The following is an 18001-nucleotide window of genomic DNA, read 5'->3' as shown; positions in this document are numbered from 1 at the left end:
AAGTGGACTGGGAACACGAAGTGGACTGGGAACACTAAGAGGACTGGGAACACTAAGAGGACTGGGAACACTAAGAGAACTGGGAACACTGGACTGGGAAAGAAAAAAGACAGTCCTGTTTGGTGCAGAACTACATCCCTTTGTCTGGTGTCTTAACAGTTAACATTGGTTTTATGTATTTGATCATTTTCCATTTTATACAGTTTTAGCTGGTTTTGTTAAGGACAGTGTTCAAACCAACAGCACTAAATGGGGTTGAACTGCAAGAACTCGGGATTCTGCACTTGCTTCTTCTGTTGATAGTAATGTGGGAATGGGTGCTGTCCTCACCGAACGTCAATTCGCCTGACGGTTTTGATATGCGTTCATCATGATCCATTACACCTCATGTCTCACTGGACTTAATACTAATATAGAAATATACATTTTCTTCAAACATGTATACAGCATTGTGTGAACAAAATCAAAAAATCTTAAAATAAATTACCCACAATCCTCTAAAAACAGAGTCATGTGGCAAAATATGAAATGCAAGGTGATTAAAATCAAAAACTTACAATGATTTCAATCACTCAATTTTCTCTCTCTTTGATTATCATGAAAAATACTTCCAGTTGAAGTCGGAAGTTTGCATACACCTTAGCCAAATACATTTAAACTAAGTTTTTCACAATTCCTGACATTTATTCCTAGTAAACTTTCCCTCTCAGGTCAGTTAGGATCACCACTTTATTAAGAATGTGAAATGTCAGAATAGTGGTAGAGAGAATGATTCATTTCAGCTTTAATTTCTTTCATCACATTCACAGTGGGTCAGAAGTTTACATACACTCAATTAGTATTTGGTAGCATTGTCTTTAAATTGTTTAACTTGGGTCAAATGTTTCGGGTAGCCTTTCACAAGCTTCCCACAATAAGTTGGGTGATTTTTGGCCCATTCCTCCTGACAGAGCTGGTGTAACTGAGTCAGGTTTGTAGGCCTCCTTGCTCACACATGCTTTTCCAGTTCTGCCCACAAAGTTTCTATGGGATTGAGGTCAGGGCTTGGTGATGGCCACTCCAATACCTTGACTTTGTTGTCCTTAAGTAATTTTGCCACAACTTTAGAAGTATGCTTGGGGTCATTGTCCATTTGGAAGACCCATTTCCGACTAAGCTTCAACTTCCTGGCTGATGTCTTGAGATGTTGCTTCAATATATCCACATAATTTTCCTACTTCATGATGCCATCTAGTGCACCAGTCCCTCCTGCAGCAAAGCACCCCCACAACATGATGCTGCCACCCCCGTGCTTCAAGGTTGGGATGGTGTTCTTCGGCTCTCCCCCTTTTTCCTCCAAACATAACGATGGTCATTACAATGGTCATTATGGCCAAACAGTTCTGTTTTTGTTTCAACAGACAAGAGGACATTGCTCCAAAAAGTATGATCTTTGTCCCCATGTGCAGTTGCAAGCTTTTTTATGGTGGTTTGGAGCAGTGGCTTCTTCCTTTCTGAGCGGTCTTTCAGGTCATGTCGATATATGACTCGTTTTAAATGTGCATATAGATACTTTTGTACCTGTTTCCTCCAGCATCTTCACAAGGTCCTTTGCTGTTGTTCTGGGATTGATTTGCACTTTTTGCACCAAAGTACGTTCATCTCTAGGAGACAGAACGCATCTCCTTCCTGAACGGTATGACGGCTGCGTGGTCCCATGGTGTTTATACTTGCGTACTATTGTTTGTACAGATGAACGTGGTACCTTCAGGCGTTTGGAAATTGCCCCCAAGGATGAACCAGACTTGTGTAGGTCTACAATGTTTTTTTTGCTGAGGTCTTGGCTGATTTCTTTTGATTTTTGATGTCAAGCAAAGAGGCACTATGTTTGAAGGTAGGCCTTGAAATACATCCACAGGTACACCTCCAATATACTCAAATTAGGTCAATTAGCCTGTTAGAAGCTTCTAAAGCCATGACATAATTTTTTAAAATTTTACAAGCTGTTTAAAAGCCACAGTCAACTTAGTGTATTTAAACTTCTGACCCACTGGAATTGTGATACAGTGAATTATAAGTGAAATCTGTAGGATAGGATAAGTAATCCTTCTCACCCCCCCCCCTTTAAGATTTAGATGCACTATTGTAAAGTGACTGTTCCACTGGATGTCATAAGGTGAATGCACCAATTTGTAAGTCGCTCTGGATAAGAGCGTCTGCTAAATGACTTAAATGTAAATGTAATAATCTGTCTGTAAACAATTGTTGGACAAATTACTTGTGTATGTAAACTTTCGACTTCAACTATACATTTTGAGCAACATGTAACAAAATGTACCGTCTTACTGCCTATAATGTTTCTAATCTGTATAAATAAAGCATTGAAAAAAATAAATGTGGAATTCCACCAAGAAATATTCTCCATTGGCCCTTATCATCAATTAATATTTAGGCTATAAACCTTTTACATTTACAAACCATTGATTGTAATTAAAAACACCGTTTTTGTATTTTGATGCCTCCTTTTCCATGCATTTGAAAAACCCCAAAAGTATTTTCACAACAATCTCTTAACACCAATATTCAGGTTGAAGAACCACTTTGGCTGTTTTAGGATAATTCATTTCTGTTTTAAACCACATTCTGAGTATTAAATCATTTACATTGAAAAACACCCTCCAAAACACCCTCCAAAACACCAGATCTCAGCTTTAGGTGCAATACCTTTCATGGTTTTATTACACAAACATTGTGTTTTGAGTCTTTCTATTTTTAGTGTCGTTCTACATCGCAGACAATGTCAAAAGACAACTAAAACTCGCCCAGCCCTCAGCACAAAACTCTTCCTTACATGGAAAGGGACATCAATTTTTCACGCCATGGCTGCTATAACACAACCGCCCCAATTTAGCAGGCATGTAAACACTCACATGCTCCACAACTTTTGTATAATTTCAGCCAGTAGTTTTGAAAGTGGTGCTCACAGCTCTGACACACACACTTAACCCATCAGACATGCCACCAGGGGTATTTTCACAGTCCCCAAATCAGGAACACTTTTTTTTTTAAAGCATACAGTATTATATAGAGCCATTATTGCTTGGAACCTTTCATCTCATATTGCTGAAATGAACAGCAAACCTGGTTTAAAAGAAACAGATAAAGCAACACCTCACAGCACAACGCCTCTCCCCTATTGGACCTAGATAGTTTGTGTGTATGCATTGATATGTAGGCTACGTGTGCCGTTTTTAATTGTATGTAGTTCTGTCCTTGAGCTGTTCTTGTCTATTAATGTTCTGTATTATGTCATGTTTCATGTTCTGTGTTGGACCCCAGGAAGAAATAGCTGTGGCTTTCGCAACAGCTAATGGGGATCCTTGTTGTGTACTGCATCATCCAATTGTGTACTACGTCTTCCATTTCGTATGATATGTTGTAAATCCAATTTGTACAATATGTTACGGATGTGTTGTGCTCGAGGGCAGAAACACAGGCTCTACAATGTGCTGGGCTACCTAGTTGCAAAACCGGAGACTGCCATGCAAAATAAAAAATGGTGTTATTATTGGCTACATCTAAAGAGGAGATGCAAATAAGAGTCCGTGCCAATTGGTTTGCATGAAATGGCTAGCGTGATAAGCTATAGGCTTGACATTCATGCATCGCTGTCACTCAGCAAAATAACGGCTACAGGACATCATGGAAAAATGCCAGCTGCCCATCTTTAAAATCAGTGACTTTGACATGACAATACACCTGTTTATTTAAGCAATAAGGCCAGAGGGTGTGTGGTACATGGCCAATATACCACAAACCCCTGAGGTACCTTATTGCTATTATAAACTGGTTACCAACGTAATTAGAGCAGTAAAAATACATTATTTGTCATACTGGTGGTATATGGTCTGATATACCACGCTGTCAGCCAATCAGCATTCAGTGTTCAAACCACCCTGTTTATAATAGACTCTGAGGCATAAACAAATGTACTGTCCAAATATCAACTATAAAGTCAACTGTAAACAACAATGCACACTGTCCTTAGAAAGCATGCATTTTGGATAGTTAATCTGTCTGTCTTGGATGTGATAAATCTTCAATGAAATGCATAGGCTAGATTACTTCCCACTGGCAAAAACTGGATGAATCAACGTTGTTTCCACGATATTTCAACCAAAAACATCTATACGGTGATGTTGAATCAAGTGGAAAACGCATTGGATTTGCAAAAAGTAATCAAGGACATTTGTATTTTTTTAACCTACACTTTCACCTAAATCCAAAATAAGTTACATTTTGCGGGGATTTCACGGTGATAGTTCAACAAAATGTAAATCAAAACTAGACGTTAAATTTACTGACGTATTTTCCCAGTAGGTTGCAACGTCCATTATACTAAAAATTATACTGAGACCAGCCAACAATCACACTAATATTGCAACAAATAAGCTTCAGGACAACTTTGTTTTCGTGAGCTCAAGCGGAGCACCTTGAGGATTTGGTAACCAGGGGGGACGCCTTCCCATCCTCCAGCAGACGTTCCACATCAACACGCCGATACATTGCAATTACAAGATTTATAGCAACAATGTAGAGCCAAGTCGATAGTAAATGTATCCAACCCACCTGATGAGCAATGGTGGGCGCTTCATTCGCATTGGGCGACGGTGTCGATCCTTCCATCGATACAGGACTGATTGGGATTGGAGAAGAAGCCATGATCCAGTCTCCTTCACAACCCGTTCGCGCTGTCACTTTTCCCGGGTCTCTTTACCATTCGGTCCCAGCGCAGCAGTGGAGACCGTGGCTGCACTGTCAACGTTCCAGACCGAACACACACGGGTTTCTGTCTGGCCTCACAATCTAGATATGAACCCCAATACGTCCTGTGGCTGTGCTTGCTCGTAGCGTGGAGTCAGTGCCAGTCCAGAATGACGTTTCCCGAAGTGTGAGTGTTGTGTGTTTGTGTTTATGTGCGCGTGCTTCAGCAGCAGCACATCGCTGCCTCTCCAGCCACTGCCGCTATTTTGTCAGAGATGGTCTGTTTTTGTTTTGTTTCTGTCCCCTCTCCCTCGCTCCCTCTCTCCTTCAGTGCTGTTCTCCTGTGTCTCTGAAGAGGTTACAACGCTGGCGCACGCACAGTTCTGATGGGAGTGAGTGAGAATGGTTAGACTACAAGCTGTGACATATTTCAAAATCATATTCAGCTTTGCTCCGTATGGACGCGGGATACACAAATCAATCATTGAGATTATTTTATGCAGTTGCATCAGGGCAAATGTTGTATGTAAACAAAAAAAATCTAAAACAAACAACCCACTGGGAACACACACGGTGATTCCCCGTTACCACAACATTGTTTCCACTTAATTTCAATGCAATAATAGTTGAACCAACGTGGAATAGACGTTGAATTGACATCTGTGACCAGGAAAACAAATGTACGCTTTCTTCATCAATGAAACAGCACATAGAGCTTACTGCACACTTAATGCGACAAATACGATTCACTTGCGCTGACCTTTAATCCAAATGATGACATTTTGAGACTAACAGCAGCACTATTGGTCTACTGCAGTCTCTAAGAAAGCGCTAGAATATAAGACAAAAAAGCCCCTAAACCTGCATGCTTTATACTATTATCGAAGATGTATTTTATGACTGGGTCTCTAGGGACTATGGTGGGTTGTAACTCAAGGACAGCCTAAGCCTCTCCACCCACAATTTGTCACAGGGGACACTGAAGGGGGTGTGTCTGGGATGGGGGTGGGGGTGGGGCTGGTGTCCCAGCTGGTGACAGTTTATTGGTCAGGGACTGAGTAATGAGTAGGGCTTCTTTACACTATTGATGACACAAACAAGGTCCAGGAGAGGTATTTGTGTAGTATACAGAGACAGATCTAGATTCAAATCTCTCTTTAAGAGATGTCTAGGTAGTGTGGGAAGGCCGTCATTGTAAAATAAAAAATAATAATAAATATTTCACCTTTATTTAACCAGGTAGGCAAGTTGAGAACAAGTTCTCATTTACATAATTGCGACCTGGCCAAGATAAAGCAAAGCAGTTCGACACAGACATAAATAGGAATGTGTTGTTAACTGATTTGCCTAGTTAAATAAAGGTTCAATTAAAAACCAAAAACAGCTCTCCCACACCACAGGTGCATTCAGTTCGCTTGAACGTTTGCTACGTAGTGGAAAGGTTTGTACTGAACAACACGTTTGCCCAAAACGACTGATCCCGACCCAACAACAGCCCCAGTTTCCCGATTCCTGTTTCTCTCAGGCCCACAGTCCCAGCACCAACCCCTGGTTTTCCAGCCCTGGTACCAGCAGGATTTCCAACCCCGACCCAACACCAACCCAGGTTTTACCCGGTCTTGCCCCAACACCAGCACCAACCCTGGACATAGCACCGACCAACCACAACTGCCAGCTCAGACCCAACCCCTTCCCCTCCCCCAACACAAACACACTAACACACTGTCAACCGCCCCATCAGACTAACCAAGACTGATTGACCGACTGGCTGACAAATTGATGGACTGATGATTGTTACATTTTATTTGAACAAATGCATTTCATGTTTTTTGCTTAATTTGTTTTGACATTTTTACATGTAATGAATTTTGGAAAAACCAAATGATTTGATGTTTCCCCAAAAGGTTCTTGTACGTTCTTGAACAGCCTGAGGTACAGTATGTTTGTTAAAATATCCCCACATTTTGTGAATCATTGCATTAATCGAGTGTGCAACACTATGTGCAATATGGTTTAGATGAGAAGCTCCTGTATAGTTTGAATTTCTCATCCTTATTTTTCTTTGTCTATATACTATGGTATTTACGGTATGTTTATAGCTGCACATTTGCTGCATCAGAGAGGAAGAGAGGGTTTAGGCCGCTCAAAATCAGTCCATGAAAATAAGACCACAAAGTGAGGATTATTTTGTATGGAGGTGACGAATTTGGTCAACAAAATGTTAATTTTAGCTAGTACTGTATATGTATGGCTTTGACCACACACACATTTTATTAATGTAAATCCACCCATTGATAAGCCCCTCTCTCCTTCACCTCTGTGAAAGTATCAGAGACAGGGGGATGGGGTGGTAGCCTAACCCTATAGTCTGGGACAGGACGACCATCCTCCACCCAAACATATAGGAGAGGGAGAGATGACTCTCCTCTATCACCGGTAATGGAGACAGATGGATATATAGGTTATGTGTGTTGGACAGGAGCTGAGGGCGATCGGCTACAATATCTCTGATATTGGCATTGTTATGATGAAACAGGAAAGGGCATTCCCCAAACTGTTGCCTCAAAATTGGAAGCACCCAATCGTTGAGAATTGTATTTTATTTATTTATTTATTTATTTTTATTTCACCTTTATTTAACCAGGTAGGCAAGTTGAGAACAAGTTCTCATTTACAATTGCGACCTGGCCAAGATAAAGCAAAGCAGTTCGACAGATACAACGACACAGAGTTACACATGGAGTAAAGCAAACATACAGTCAATAATACAGAATAAACAAGTCCATATACAATGTGAGCAAATGAGGTGAGAAGGGAGTAAATACAATATAGCGAGTAAAACACTGGAATGGTAGTTTTGCAATGGAAGAATGTGCAAAGTAGAAATCAAAATAATGGGGTGCAAAGGAGCAAAATAAATAAATAAATAAAATACAGTTGGGAAAGAGGTAGTTGTTTGGGCTAAATTATAGGTGGGCTATGTACAGGTGCAGTAATCTGTGAGAATGCCATTGTATGTTGTAGAGTTAAGATTTCCCTTCACTAAGGGAAACGAAAGGGGCCCGAACCATGAAAAACAGTCCAAGACCACCAAATATGTCCATCCAATGACGATACCACGTTGGGAGTCACTGACCTCTTCAGTAAGGCCATTCTACTGCCAATGTTTGTCTATGGAGATTGCATCGCTGAGTTTTGTATATTTAGTGTATGTCCTCCCCATCCCTAATATCCAATTCCAAAGCTGCTACAGATGTATGCTCTTAATTCGAAATGCAGAAAATGCAAAAAGTTTAGTGTATTTTAGGTTTAAAAGGTTTCTGAAGTTTGTAATTTCCATTGTTAAATTTCAGACTTGATTTTCCCTTACGAAAAGATATCAACCCCTACAAAAATGTCCATTAATTATAATCCAGATCAAAATTCACATTTATTGTTCCTGCATGATTATTTTCCTGATGTAGCAAACTGGCTCAAATGAAGATCCTACATCTGTAGCTACTCCCTACTGTGCTGGCTGGACGTTGTCCAGATTGATGTGCTCATTACAGCACTATGTCAGAATTACATTTGGGGCTATAATACCCATGCGAATATGATTGAATCACTGAGGTGGGATCGTGGAAGGTCACGACTGGGCGTAATGGGAGCTGCCATGGTAACGCTGAATGTTTTCTTTCTGAGTTATGGTACTTCTATGGCCATCACATTACTGTTGATATGGAGGAGTATACAATGTCCAGTCCCAACTCTGTATTGCTACTCATGCCATCAGGGACAAGTAGGAGGGTGGTACCCCAGCTTTACCACAGATCTAGGATCACCATACCCTAACCCGAATCCTAACCTAAACCACATTATCTGATTCTGTATCAGTGATTAGAGGCAACTTCTACCTAATCCCCTCTGTGGTGCATTAGGACCTATGGGCAGAACCTGATTGGATTATTGGCCCAGTGGGCGGGGTCTGATGTTGTAAAGGGACAGGAGAGATAATTGAAAGAGGATGATCTAATATTCTAGGAAGCAGGAAGAGAAGAGTGGCTCCTGAGTGGTGCAGCGGTCTTAAGGCACTGTGTCTCAGTGCTAGAGGCACCCATCCACTATAGAATCTAAATGTTCATCACAGGACCTCCATGTCATATATCTGGGCAGAGAGAGACAGGGTCTATTTTTACATAGTGGTTGGTTGGAATGACTCAGTTCACCTGTCAGTGAGCGTCACACTGAGGTGCCCTCTCAGCCAGAAGAACCTCGATGGGCCTGGGGATAGAGAGGAGAGGATAGAGTGTGTGTGTGTGTGTGTGTGTGTGTGTGTGTGTGTGTGTGTGTGTGTGTGTGTGTGTGTGTGTGTGTGTGTGTGTGTGTGTGTGTGTGTGTGTGTGTGTGTGTGTGTGTGTGTGTGTGTGTGTTCACTTTTGCCCTTGTGGATTCCAATACAAACGGCATTGACGAGTCATCTGATTTGAATGTGACTGAAGTGGGTCTGGTTTTGTGGACACTTGGATGCTTGAAGGTGGAAAATATTTACCTAATGCCCATTGCCAGTGGGCAGAATCACCTGTAACCTCTGTAGAGTCACTACTGGCCTGCTGTCTGAATGAGTTAGACTTATACCAACATTAATTCTGTACAAATAGTTACATAGCCCAATGCTAGAGTATGGAAAATGGCTGAATGGGATCTAATGAAAAAGGAATGGGATAAGCCTCACTGATTAAGGTCATGAGGTGGATGCTCTTTGAACTTTGATCAGTGATACAGATGTGGCCCATCTATGAGAGACACCATCTATGAGAGAGCGATAGAGCTGAAGGGAAGAAAACAAACATATTTTGGCAAGTGTGCTGAGATTTAAAACTTCTTGGCGCACCCATCCCGGTAGCTGGATCATTTTCGTCAACATACGCTGAATTGCAGAACGCCAAATTCTAATTAAATTCCTATAAATATTTAATTTTCATGAAATCACATGTGCAATATAGCAAAACACAGCTTAGCTTGTTGTTAATCCACCTGGTGTGTCAGATTTCAAAAAGCTTTATAGCAAAAGCTATCCAAGCGTTTATGTTAGGACATCTCTCTCAGCAGACAAAACATTACAAACAGCTGGCAGCAAAATAGATTGGTCACGAAAGTCAGAAAAGCAATAAAATGAATCGCTTACCTTTGATGATCTTTGGATGTTTGCACTCACGCGACTCCCAGTTACACAATAAATGTTCCTTTTGTTCGATAAAGATCATTTTTATATCCAAAACCTCCATTTGGTTGGCGCGTTTTGTTCAGAAATCCACAGGATCGTGCAGGTCATGACGGGCAAGCGAAAATTCCAAATAGTATCCGTAAAGTTCCTAGAAACATGTCAAACGTTTTTTATAATCAATGCTCAGGTTGTTTTTACAATAAATAATCTATTATATTTCAACCGGACCGTAGCGTTTTCAATAGGAGAGAGAGAGAGTGTTTTCTATCCTAATCTTTATATGCATATTCTAGATTCTGGGCCTGAGAAATAGGCAGTTTCATTTGGGTATGTTTTTCATCCAAACATGAAAATACTGCCCCCTACACTCAACAGGTAGAGAGGAAAGGGAGATAAGATTACAATTTGGTCCCCATCTTTCAACATGTATTTCTGCCCATCATGACGTGAGCCATCAGTTGTATTGAGAGTTGTATTTTTCCAGTGCTTTGCATGCTATTAGTGAGAGATGGTGATTCAAAATGCTTTAACAGGAAAAAGTATTAACAGGAAAAAGTATTATCTGTAATCTGGTAGGCTCACTGAGAGTTACACACACACACACACACACACACACACACACACACACACACACACACACACACACACACACACACACACACACACACACACACACACACACACACACACACACACACACACACACACACACACACACACACACACACACACACACACACGCACACACACACACACACAGCAAAGAGAGATAAAACCCCTTCCATTAGAGAGGAAGTACACAGCGCATCACTTACACGTTTTCCATCACAACACAGGTTACCAGGCGGTTCCCAGACTCTCTACACAGGAAAAACACCCCTCACAACAACGCAGCCTGGATGGAACAACACATTCATCATATGTTTTGGATGGAGAGGAGTTGGATCATATATGGTAGCTTGACAGCTTGACAGTAAAACGTTTCAATTTGAGTGGAACTGACACTACTGTCTGATTTGTGCCTCTCTCCTCATAGCCTCGGACAGAGGAACAGAGTGTGACGAACAAATGAATAACCGTGTGGTACACTGCATTAACCCTGCCACTAATGCATTGAGCACCACCTTTCTCATTTTAACAATGTGCATATAAATGATTTATTAACCAAATCCAGCAATTATTTGTCTGACTTCTGTATTTTTTTCCCTCTTCATGTTGAGTTATATGCTGTTCATATCAGCAGCACTTGAACGTATGCAGTAAGGTAATATATACCACAGGCTTTTGTAACATAACTAGGTTGTCTTTATGAACAGAGCCACCTTTCAACACATGCTGGTACACAGCAGGTCGAAATGTAACACACAGTCATTTTATGGAACGTCAGCACATACCAGGCATCATACATTTACATCGTTTAACAGACCCTCTTACACCTAGCAACTTACAGTAGTGAGTGCATACATGTTAATACTGGTCCCCCATGGGAATTGAACCCACAACCCTGGCATGGCAAGCACCATGCTCTGCCAACCAAGCTACACAGAACTGTTGTGCTTTCTCCCCATTTGTCATTGTCCCAAATGGAATTCAACACAGAATGTATATTTTGCACTGTGTTATTATTTATAATGGCTTGAGATGCCAAGACAGTGGTTGTAAATTATAAATGTACTTTTTTCTCGCACCTTTTTCCTAATGATTTATCAGCTAGTAGCTCTTCTCTTTCCACAGAGGGTTCTACATGGAACAAGAAAGGGTTCTAAGTGGAACCAAAAAAGGTTCTCCCTGGAACTAAAAAGGGTTATCCTATGGGGACAGTTGAAGAACCCTTTTGGAACCCTTTTTTCTTAACTGTACCACCCCTGATCATGTGACGCTTCCTTTCCAGTGTGTGTGAGCAATGTGTCCGTATGTTTTGTTTCTGGTTTAGACCCAGTTGCCATCGCATTGGTGTCTATAAGAGATCCACCCCGTTAAGCAGCCAGGAACTGGCCATTTATTTTCAATGGTAAACAGCCTGAGTGAAATATCTTCATTTATCCACCATCATTGGTTGACGTTAGGATTGTGTGTCACACTTACAGTGGCTAGCTGGGTGGAAAACTGTCCTCTCAGGGAGAATGTCACAGGACAGGAGCAGACTGACCTGTCACTCACAGAGTCACCTTCTCTCTCCTTCCACAGTGGATCTGACTTTGACAGAGGACATGTGTGGTTGTTCCTGTCACAGAACGGTGTCAAATCAGAATCACCCCTGGACACACACACTCTCTTTCTCTGTCTCTGTCGCTCTCTCGCTCTCTTTCTCTCTCTCTGTCGCTCTCTCGCTCTCTTTCTCTCTCTCACTCTGTTGCTCTCTCTCGCCGACTGTGGCTGTGTGCATTAGTCACACAATGTGTTAAATTGAGAGCCCTACAGTAATATGTCATTGAATATTTCAACTCAAAAACTCCAAGCTCAGCTTTATGTAAGCATACTTTGATTCATGAGTTGAAAGCACTGATCTATTTGATATGTAGAGGATTGATTCCGGTATTACAAACCCTCTCTCAAAGATATAGTTTTCCAGATGAGTGCTGTGCTTCCAAAATGTAACTACCACAACCAGGATCAGTCACAATATCTTCTTTATATCTTATTGGTGAAAGCAAAGGGATGCAATTAACATCAACTGAGGAAAACCATTCGGATTCATTTCTCTTACATTATCAATGGACCAATCACATGTAGGCTATTGTAGGTTCTAAAGTGTGACTTTTGGGATTGGATCAACACATTGCATTTCTCACTACGCGGTTTAGGAAGCAATCTATAACCACAGAGTATCAGTCAAACCTTAACGAGATGCTTAAATCTAATCACACTGAATTAAATCTAATCACACTGATTTGTCATTCAGCATGATATTTAAATTCTTAACCCCCTGCTATCCCAAAAGCGCCAAAATATCTGTTAGTCACTTCTTATCCTTAAAGGGATAGTTCACCCAAATTACAAAGTAACATACTGGTTTGGAGACAGTGGGCAGGTAAACAAAAGCATGAATTGCTGTCTAATCTTGTCAGTATCAGGTACCAAGGTAAGACCCAAGTGCAGACTGTGTGAAGTAACAATGTTTATTGTAACAGGTGCAGGCAAACGACAGGGGTCAATAATCCAGAATTGTGGCCAAGGTACAGGACAGCAGGCAGGCTCAGGGACAGGCACAGTGGTCAGGTACAGGGTCAGGACAGGACAGACAAGGGTCAAAAACCAGGAGGACGAGAAACTGGAAAAAAGCAGGAGCTGCGACACAAACCACTGGTAGGCTTGAACAAACAAGACAAACTGGCAACAGACAGACAGAAAACACAGGTATAAATACACAGGGGATAATGGGGAAGATGGGCGACACCTGGAGAGGGGTGGAGACAATCACAAAGACAGGTGAAACAGATCAGGGCGTGACAGTCAGACTGTTTCTAGGGTAAGGAAAACAATATATTGTCAGACTATTTCCAGGATAAGGAAAACAATATGTAATTTTGGTAAGCTATCCCTGGTGTTCACCGAAGGTGCTGAAATGAAAAACAAATACTTGACTAGGAGATACTTAACAAGGTAACATATGAGTAGGTTTTATATACAGTTTCTATTCCCGCTTTTTACCTGTCATTAGAGAAGCACGCACCAACTGTCGACGTCACCAGAATGGAGGAGGAGTGGCTAGCTCATTACCTTGTGCATTGGCCAACCTGTGACATTCATGACTTCATTTCTGAACAGATGGACAGATTTTAAAAGTGCAACTCAATCTCAAACTCAGGAGGCATGTGCAAATATAAACCTGATCTGTCAATAACTGTATCTTAATGAGCATATTGCATTTCATATTGATTTTCAGTGGGCACTCACTCATTGCACTGTAGAACACATCTGAGAGTTTGACAGTGACAACTTCCAACTGCAGCAGCACCATAAACCCATCTCGTTTAAACTGTGTCGGCCTTTAGCCAACCACCAGGCTGTGTATGTATTAGACCTCTCCTCGCCTTTGCCTGGTGGCTAGTTCAGAGGGGTATTGGGGCATGGGGGTGGGGTGGGGTACTCTGGCAAAGACCTCCTGATATAGAACGACCTATATGCCTCCATAACTCCCTTTCATGGCATGGACAGTTACATCATAGAATGATGTGGTAGATTAACCTAAATAACGTTTCTGACAGGAAGGACGAGTCTAGTATTAAGTCGTAGAATTTAGAGCGGCTGTGAAAGACTAATGGATTCAATAGGTCCACATTGTGTGGCTATTTGGTCAATTCTGACCCCTGCTGCAGGCTCGATGAAAATACAACAACAAGACTAACGCCTCGATCACACCAACAGTATTGTTGCATTGTGGTACACCAGAAGCCTCCTTTGCCTTGCAGCATTGTGTTGCAGAGGCAGTTGCAGTGTGGTTCATACTTCGGATTTATCAAACGTATGCATCAAACTGCATGTCTACATTGCTTGACAGAAATTATGCACACAAATCCAGATGATGCTGCGTACCGTTTGCACAATAGTACTGTCGGTGTGATCAATGCCTAAAACATGGTAGTTCGTGGAGTGTATGGAGGGTGGCGCTACTTCTCAAATCCACCACCCGTTTGCACGGAAATCTGCGCTTGAAACTCTTCTCTGTGGCGCATTGCTGGATGTCTTTCAGCATCTTCAGAACACAGTAGCTAGCCTGTTAGCTAGTTCTTCAAAAGATATGAGCCGCAAAAGAGACCACACTTTTACCGAAACAAGCCTTTCTCCCGACCCTCAAAACGCATTCATGGACACTCCGGTGTCTGCAGCGCGACCCGATGAAGATGTATTGGAATTCGAGCCCGACGAGGAGCTACTCTGCTCGGTGAGCGACGTCACGGAACATCTTGGGAGAAACATAACAGTGGTGCTCGAGACTGCGTTGTCCGAAATCAGGAAAATGGTCAGCGTCAGGATACGGGTTCTGAAAATGGAGCTTCGGGAGAAAACGGACGAAATCGAAGTCTTAAAAACGAGACTAGAGGTGCAAATAGACGGTAGGGACCCGTATCCTGGAGGAATGACCACCGAGGTTGCATCTGTATTCAGGAAAGCAGACTTCCATTCAGGAAGCAAACACAACAACAACGACCACAAGAAAGCCAAACCAGCCATGCCTGGTGTGAAGAAAGAAAACATCAATGCCATTTGCGACTATCTGATGAAAGATAAGAATTCACGGGGTGCTGAAACGGACAGCGACCCGAGCAATCCTTCTTCTGGTAGCGACAGGGACAGCCGCCACGATCCCCAGCCGCACTCCCTCAACCATCTGTGGCCGGACAGTGGCATTCCTGACGCGGGGCATGGGGACGGGGAATCGGACTCGGCCACGGATGACATATTTGACATGTCACTACCATCAGGAAGCAAGCGGATCCACGACTATGAGTGGATGACTGGGGTGGAGTACACGTCGGATTTGAAAGGTAACCTCATTGATAATTCACTGCACCAATTAATCACTAACCTCATCAATCACCCACTGTACCAATCAATCACTGCTAATATTAACATTGGCAATGGAGTATGGGCGAACTTTGAGATCTATATGCTGATGTTGTCCTGCCACATTGCATGTGTCTATGTTTCTATGTAGAGGCTGTATAGAACCTCTGTACTTTTCTATGACTGGGTGTGATTAAACACAAACCATATGTTTGTTTTCTGAGGTATGAGGGAGCCTAAATCGGAGAGTGCCAAAACACCAGATGAGGAAGATGATGAAGAGGGTGACGAGTCAAAAGAAGAAAGGAATGATGGATTGGAGCATCCCCCAGCCCCGCTCTCCCATGACACAAACAGCCCCGACTTTCCCCTGCACCCCCAGGGCTCTCCAGGAGGGGAGGGGGACAGTTCTTTGGAGGCCCATGTGGATCGACTAGAACCGGGTGAGAGAGGAGATGGATGTCCTAGTTGACACGCGTAAATATTTGCATCCTATACATCGTTCATTTTTGATCCCTCATCATCGTCTTTCTTTGTGCGGTGCGTTTTGCTGATTGTTTTACTTATTTTGTGCAGCCTTCTGACCTTATTGTCTTTGGCTGCATGTACCTATTGCACGCTGGTGACCTAGAGGACAGAGTGCAATAACCATAATCATTACATCTGTCTACTCTGTTCACAGGTCAGCAGTTTACCTCCCACACATACCTCTGCCCACTGTGTGGAACCTTCTGCCCCGACTCCTTGTTCCTAGAGGAGCACCTCAAACTGATACACGGTGACACTACCGGCACCCACTGCGCCCTGCAGTCCACCTCCATTGCTCCCCTCTCTCTGGGAGAGGGTAGCAGTGACTCCAAGCGGGGGTTGGCGGGGCTTGAAGGAGGGAGCATTCCGTCTGGAGCTAGGGGGATGGGCCTAGCAAGAGGAGGAGGAGTCGGGGGAGGAATAGGGACGAGGGAGAAGAAAGTGGAAGGGGGTTACGAGTGTGGAGATTGCGGCCGCCATTTCAACTACCTGGGAAACCTGCGGCAGCACCAGCGCATTCACACGGGGGAGAAGCCCTTCATATGCCCAGAGTGTGGGGAGAAGTTCCGGCACGCTGCACGATTGAAGAGTCACCGGCTGGGGCACAACGGAGGCCAGAGCCCCTTCCCCTGCCCCCAGTGTGGGAAGGGCTTCCCGGTGCTCTCCGGCTTAAAGAGGCACCAGCGGGTGCATACGGGGGAGAGCCCCTACGCGTGCCAGCAGTGTGGGCGGCGCTTCAAGGAGCTGGGTAACCTGTACACCCACCAGAGGATTCACAGTGGTGCCACACCCTACTGCTGCCAGCAGTGTGGGAGGAGCTTCCGCCACCTGGGCACCTACAAGAGCCACCGCTGCACCCCCACACAGTGACAGTGACATTCTACGCCATTACCTTAAAGCTAGACTGGCTAACTGCTAAGTCTAGCCTAGCCATCACAGGAGCCTATTGATATGCTGTTAACTGAGGCAGGAACATTGTCTGAGTCTAAAGACAAGCCTCATATGGACTTAAAGAGGAGGGAGACTTTGCCATGATGAAGAAGAGGTCAAAGGGCATCCTGATGAAAGCCATGGCCTCGTTCAAATAGTACAAAACACATAATTCCCTCTTCGGCTCCCTTCCTTGAAGTAATCACTCATCTAATAACAATAATAATACTTTTAATTTAGATAGTGCTTTTCATTACAAACAAGTATCTCCAAGTTGCTTTGAAAACAAAAACATATGTAGGGATCTGGCAGTTCCTGTTGGATGGTCTTCCACAGCTTCAGATGTCTAGGCAGTTCAGAAAGGCAACCGGTAGCAGTAGCTTAAGTGGCAGGAGTGTTCGATACAGACAGGCATAGAGAAACATCAGTCAGATTCTGGTAGACAGGCCCGGAGCTCTTCATGAGAGAGGGAGAAACATCAGTCAGATACTGGTAGACAGGCCCGGAGCTCTTCATGAGAGAGGGAGAAACATCAGTCAGATACTGGTAGACAGGCCCGGAGCTCTTCATCAGAGAGGGAGAAACATCAGTCAGATACTGGTAGACAGGCCCGGAGCTCTTCATCAGAGAGGGAGAAACATCAGTCAGATACTGGTAGACAGGCCCGGAGCTCTTCATGAGAGAGGGAGAAACATCAGTCAGATACTGGTAGACAGGCCCGGAGCTCTTCATCAGAGAGGGAGAAACATCAGTCAGATACTGGTAGACAGGCCCGGAGCTCTTCATGAGAGAGGGAGAAACATCAGTCAGATACTGGTAGACAGGCCCGGAGCTCTTCATGAGAGAGGGAGAAACATCAGTCAGATACTGGTAGACAGGCCCGGAGCTCTTCATGAGAGAGGGAGAAACATCAGTCAGATACTGGTAGACAGGCCCGGAGCTCTTCATGAGAGAGGGAGAAACATCAGTCAGATACTGGTAGACAGGCCCGGAGCTCTTCATGAGAGAGGGAGAAACATCAGTCAGATACTGGTAGACAGGCCCGGAGCTCTTCATGAGAGAGGGAGAAACATCAGTCAGATACTG

The 18001-nt window shown here is 43.3% G+C and overlaps 2 protein-coding genes across 2 annotated transcripts in view; one reads left to right on the top strand and one right to left on the bottom strand.

Annotated features, from left to right (window-relative positions):
* LOC124014455 (ankyrin-2-like) overlaps nucleotides 1-5238 on the bottom strand; it is a 296971-nt gene extending 291733 nt beyond the window's left edge. The window contains exon 1 of the mRNA XM_046329454.1: nucleotides 4609-5238. Coding sequence (XP_046185410.1) covers nucleotides 4609-4701 — 93 coding nt within the window. The 5' untranslated portion in view covers nucleotides 4702-5238. The remainder of the gene's footprint in view (nucleotides 1-4608) is intronic.
* An 8874-nt stretch (nucleotides 5239-14112) lies between these two features.
* On the top strand, nucleotides 14113-17349 carry LOC124014564 (zinc finger protein 16-like). The gene is made up of 3 exons (XM_046329717.1): nucleotides 14113-15438; nucleotides 15682-15900; nucleotides 16140-17349. The coding sequence occupies exons 1-3, from the start codon at nucleotides 14547-14549 to the stop codon at nucleotides 16853-16855; spliced, it is 1827 nt and encodes a 608-aa protein (XP_046185673.1). The 5' UTR covers nucleotides 14113-14546; the 3' UTR covers nucleotides 16856-17349.
* The last annotated feature ends 652 nt before the right edge of the window (nucleotides 17350-18001 follow it).

This window comes from Oncorhynchus gorbuscha, linkage group LG25 (assembly GCF_021184085.1).
Source record: "Oncorhynchus gorbuscha isolate QuinsamMale2020 ecotype Even-year linkage group LG25, OgorEven_v1.0, whole genome shotgun sequence".
Classification (NCBI taxonomy): Eukaryota; Metazoa; Chordata; class Actinopteri; order Salmoniformes; family Salmonidae; genus Oncorhynchus; species Oncorhynchus gorbuscha.
The sequence above is the reverse complement of the archived record's forward strand: the minus strand, read 5'-3'. Positions and strand labels throughout refer to the sequence as shown.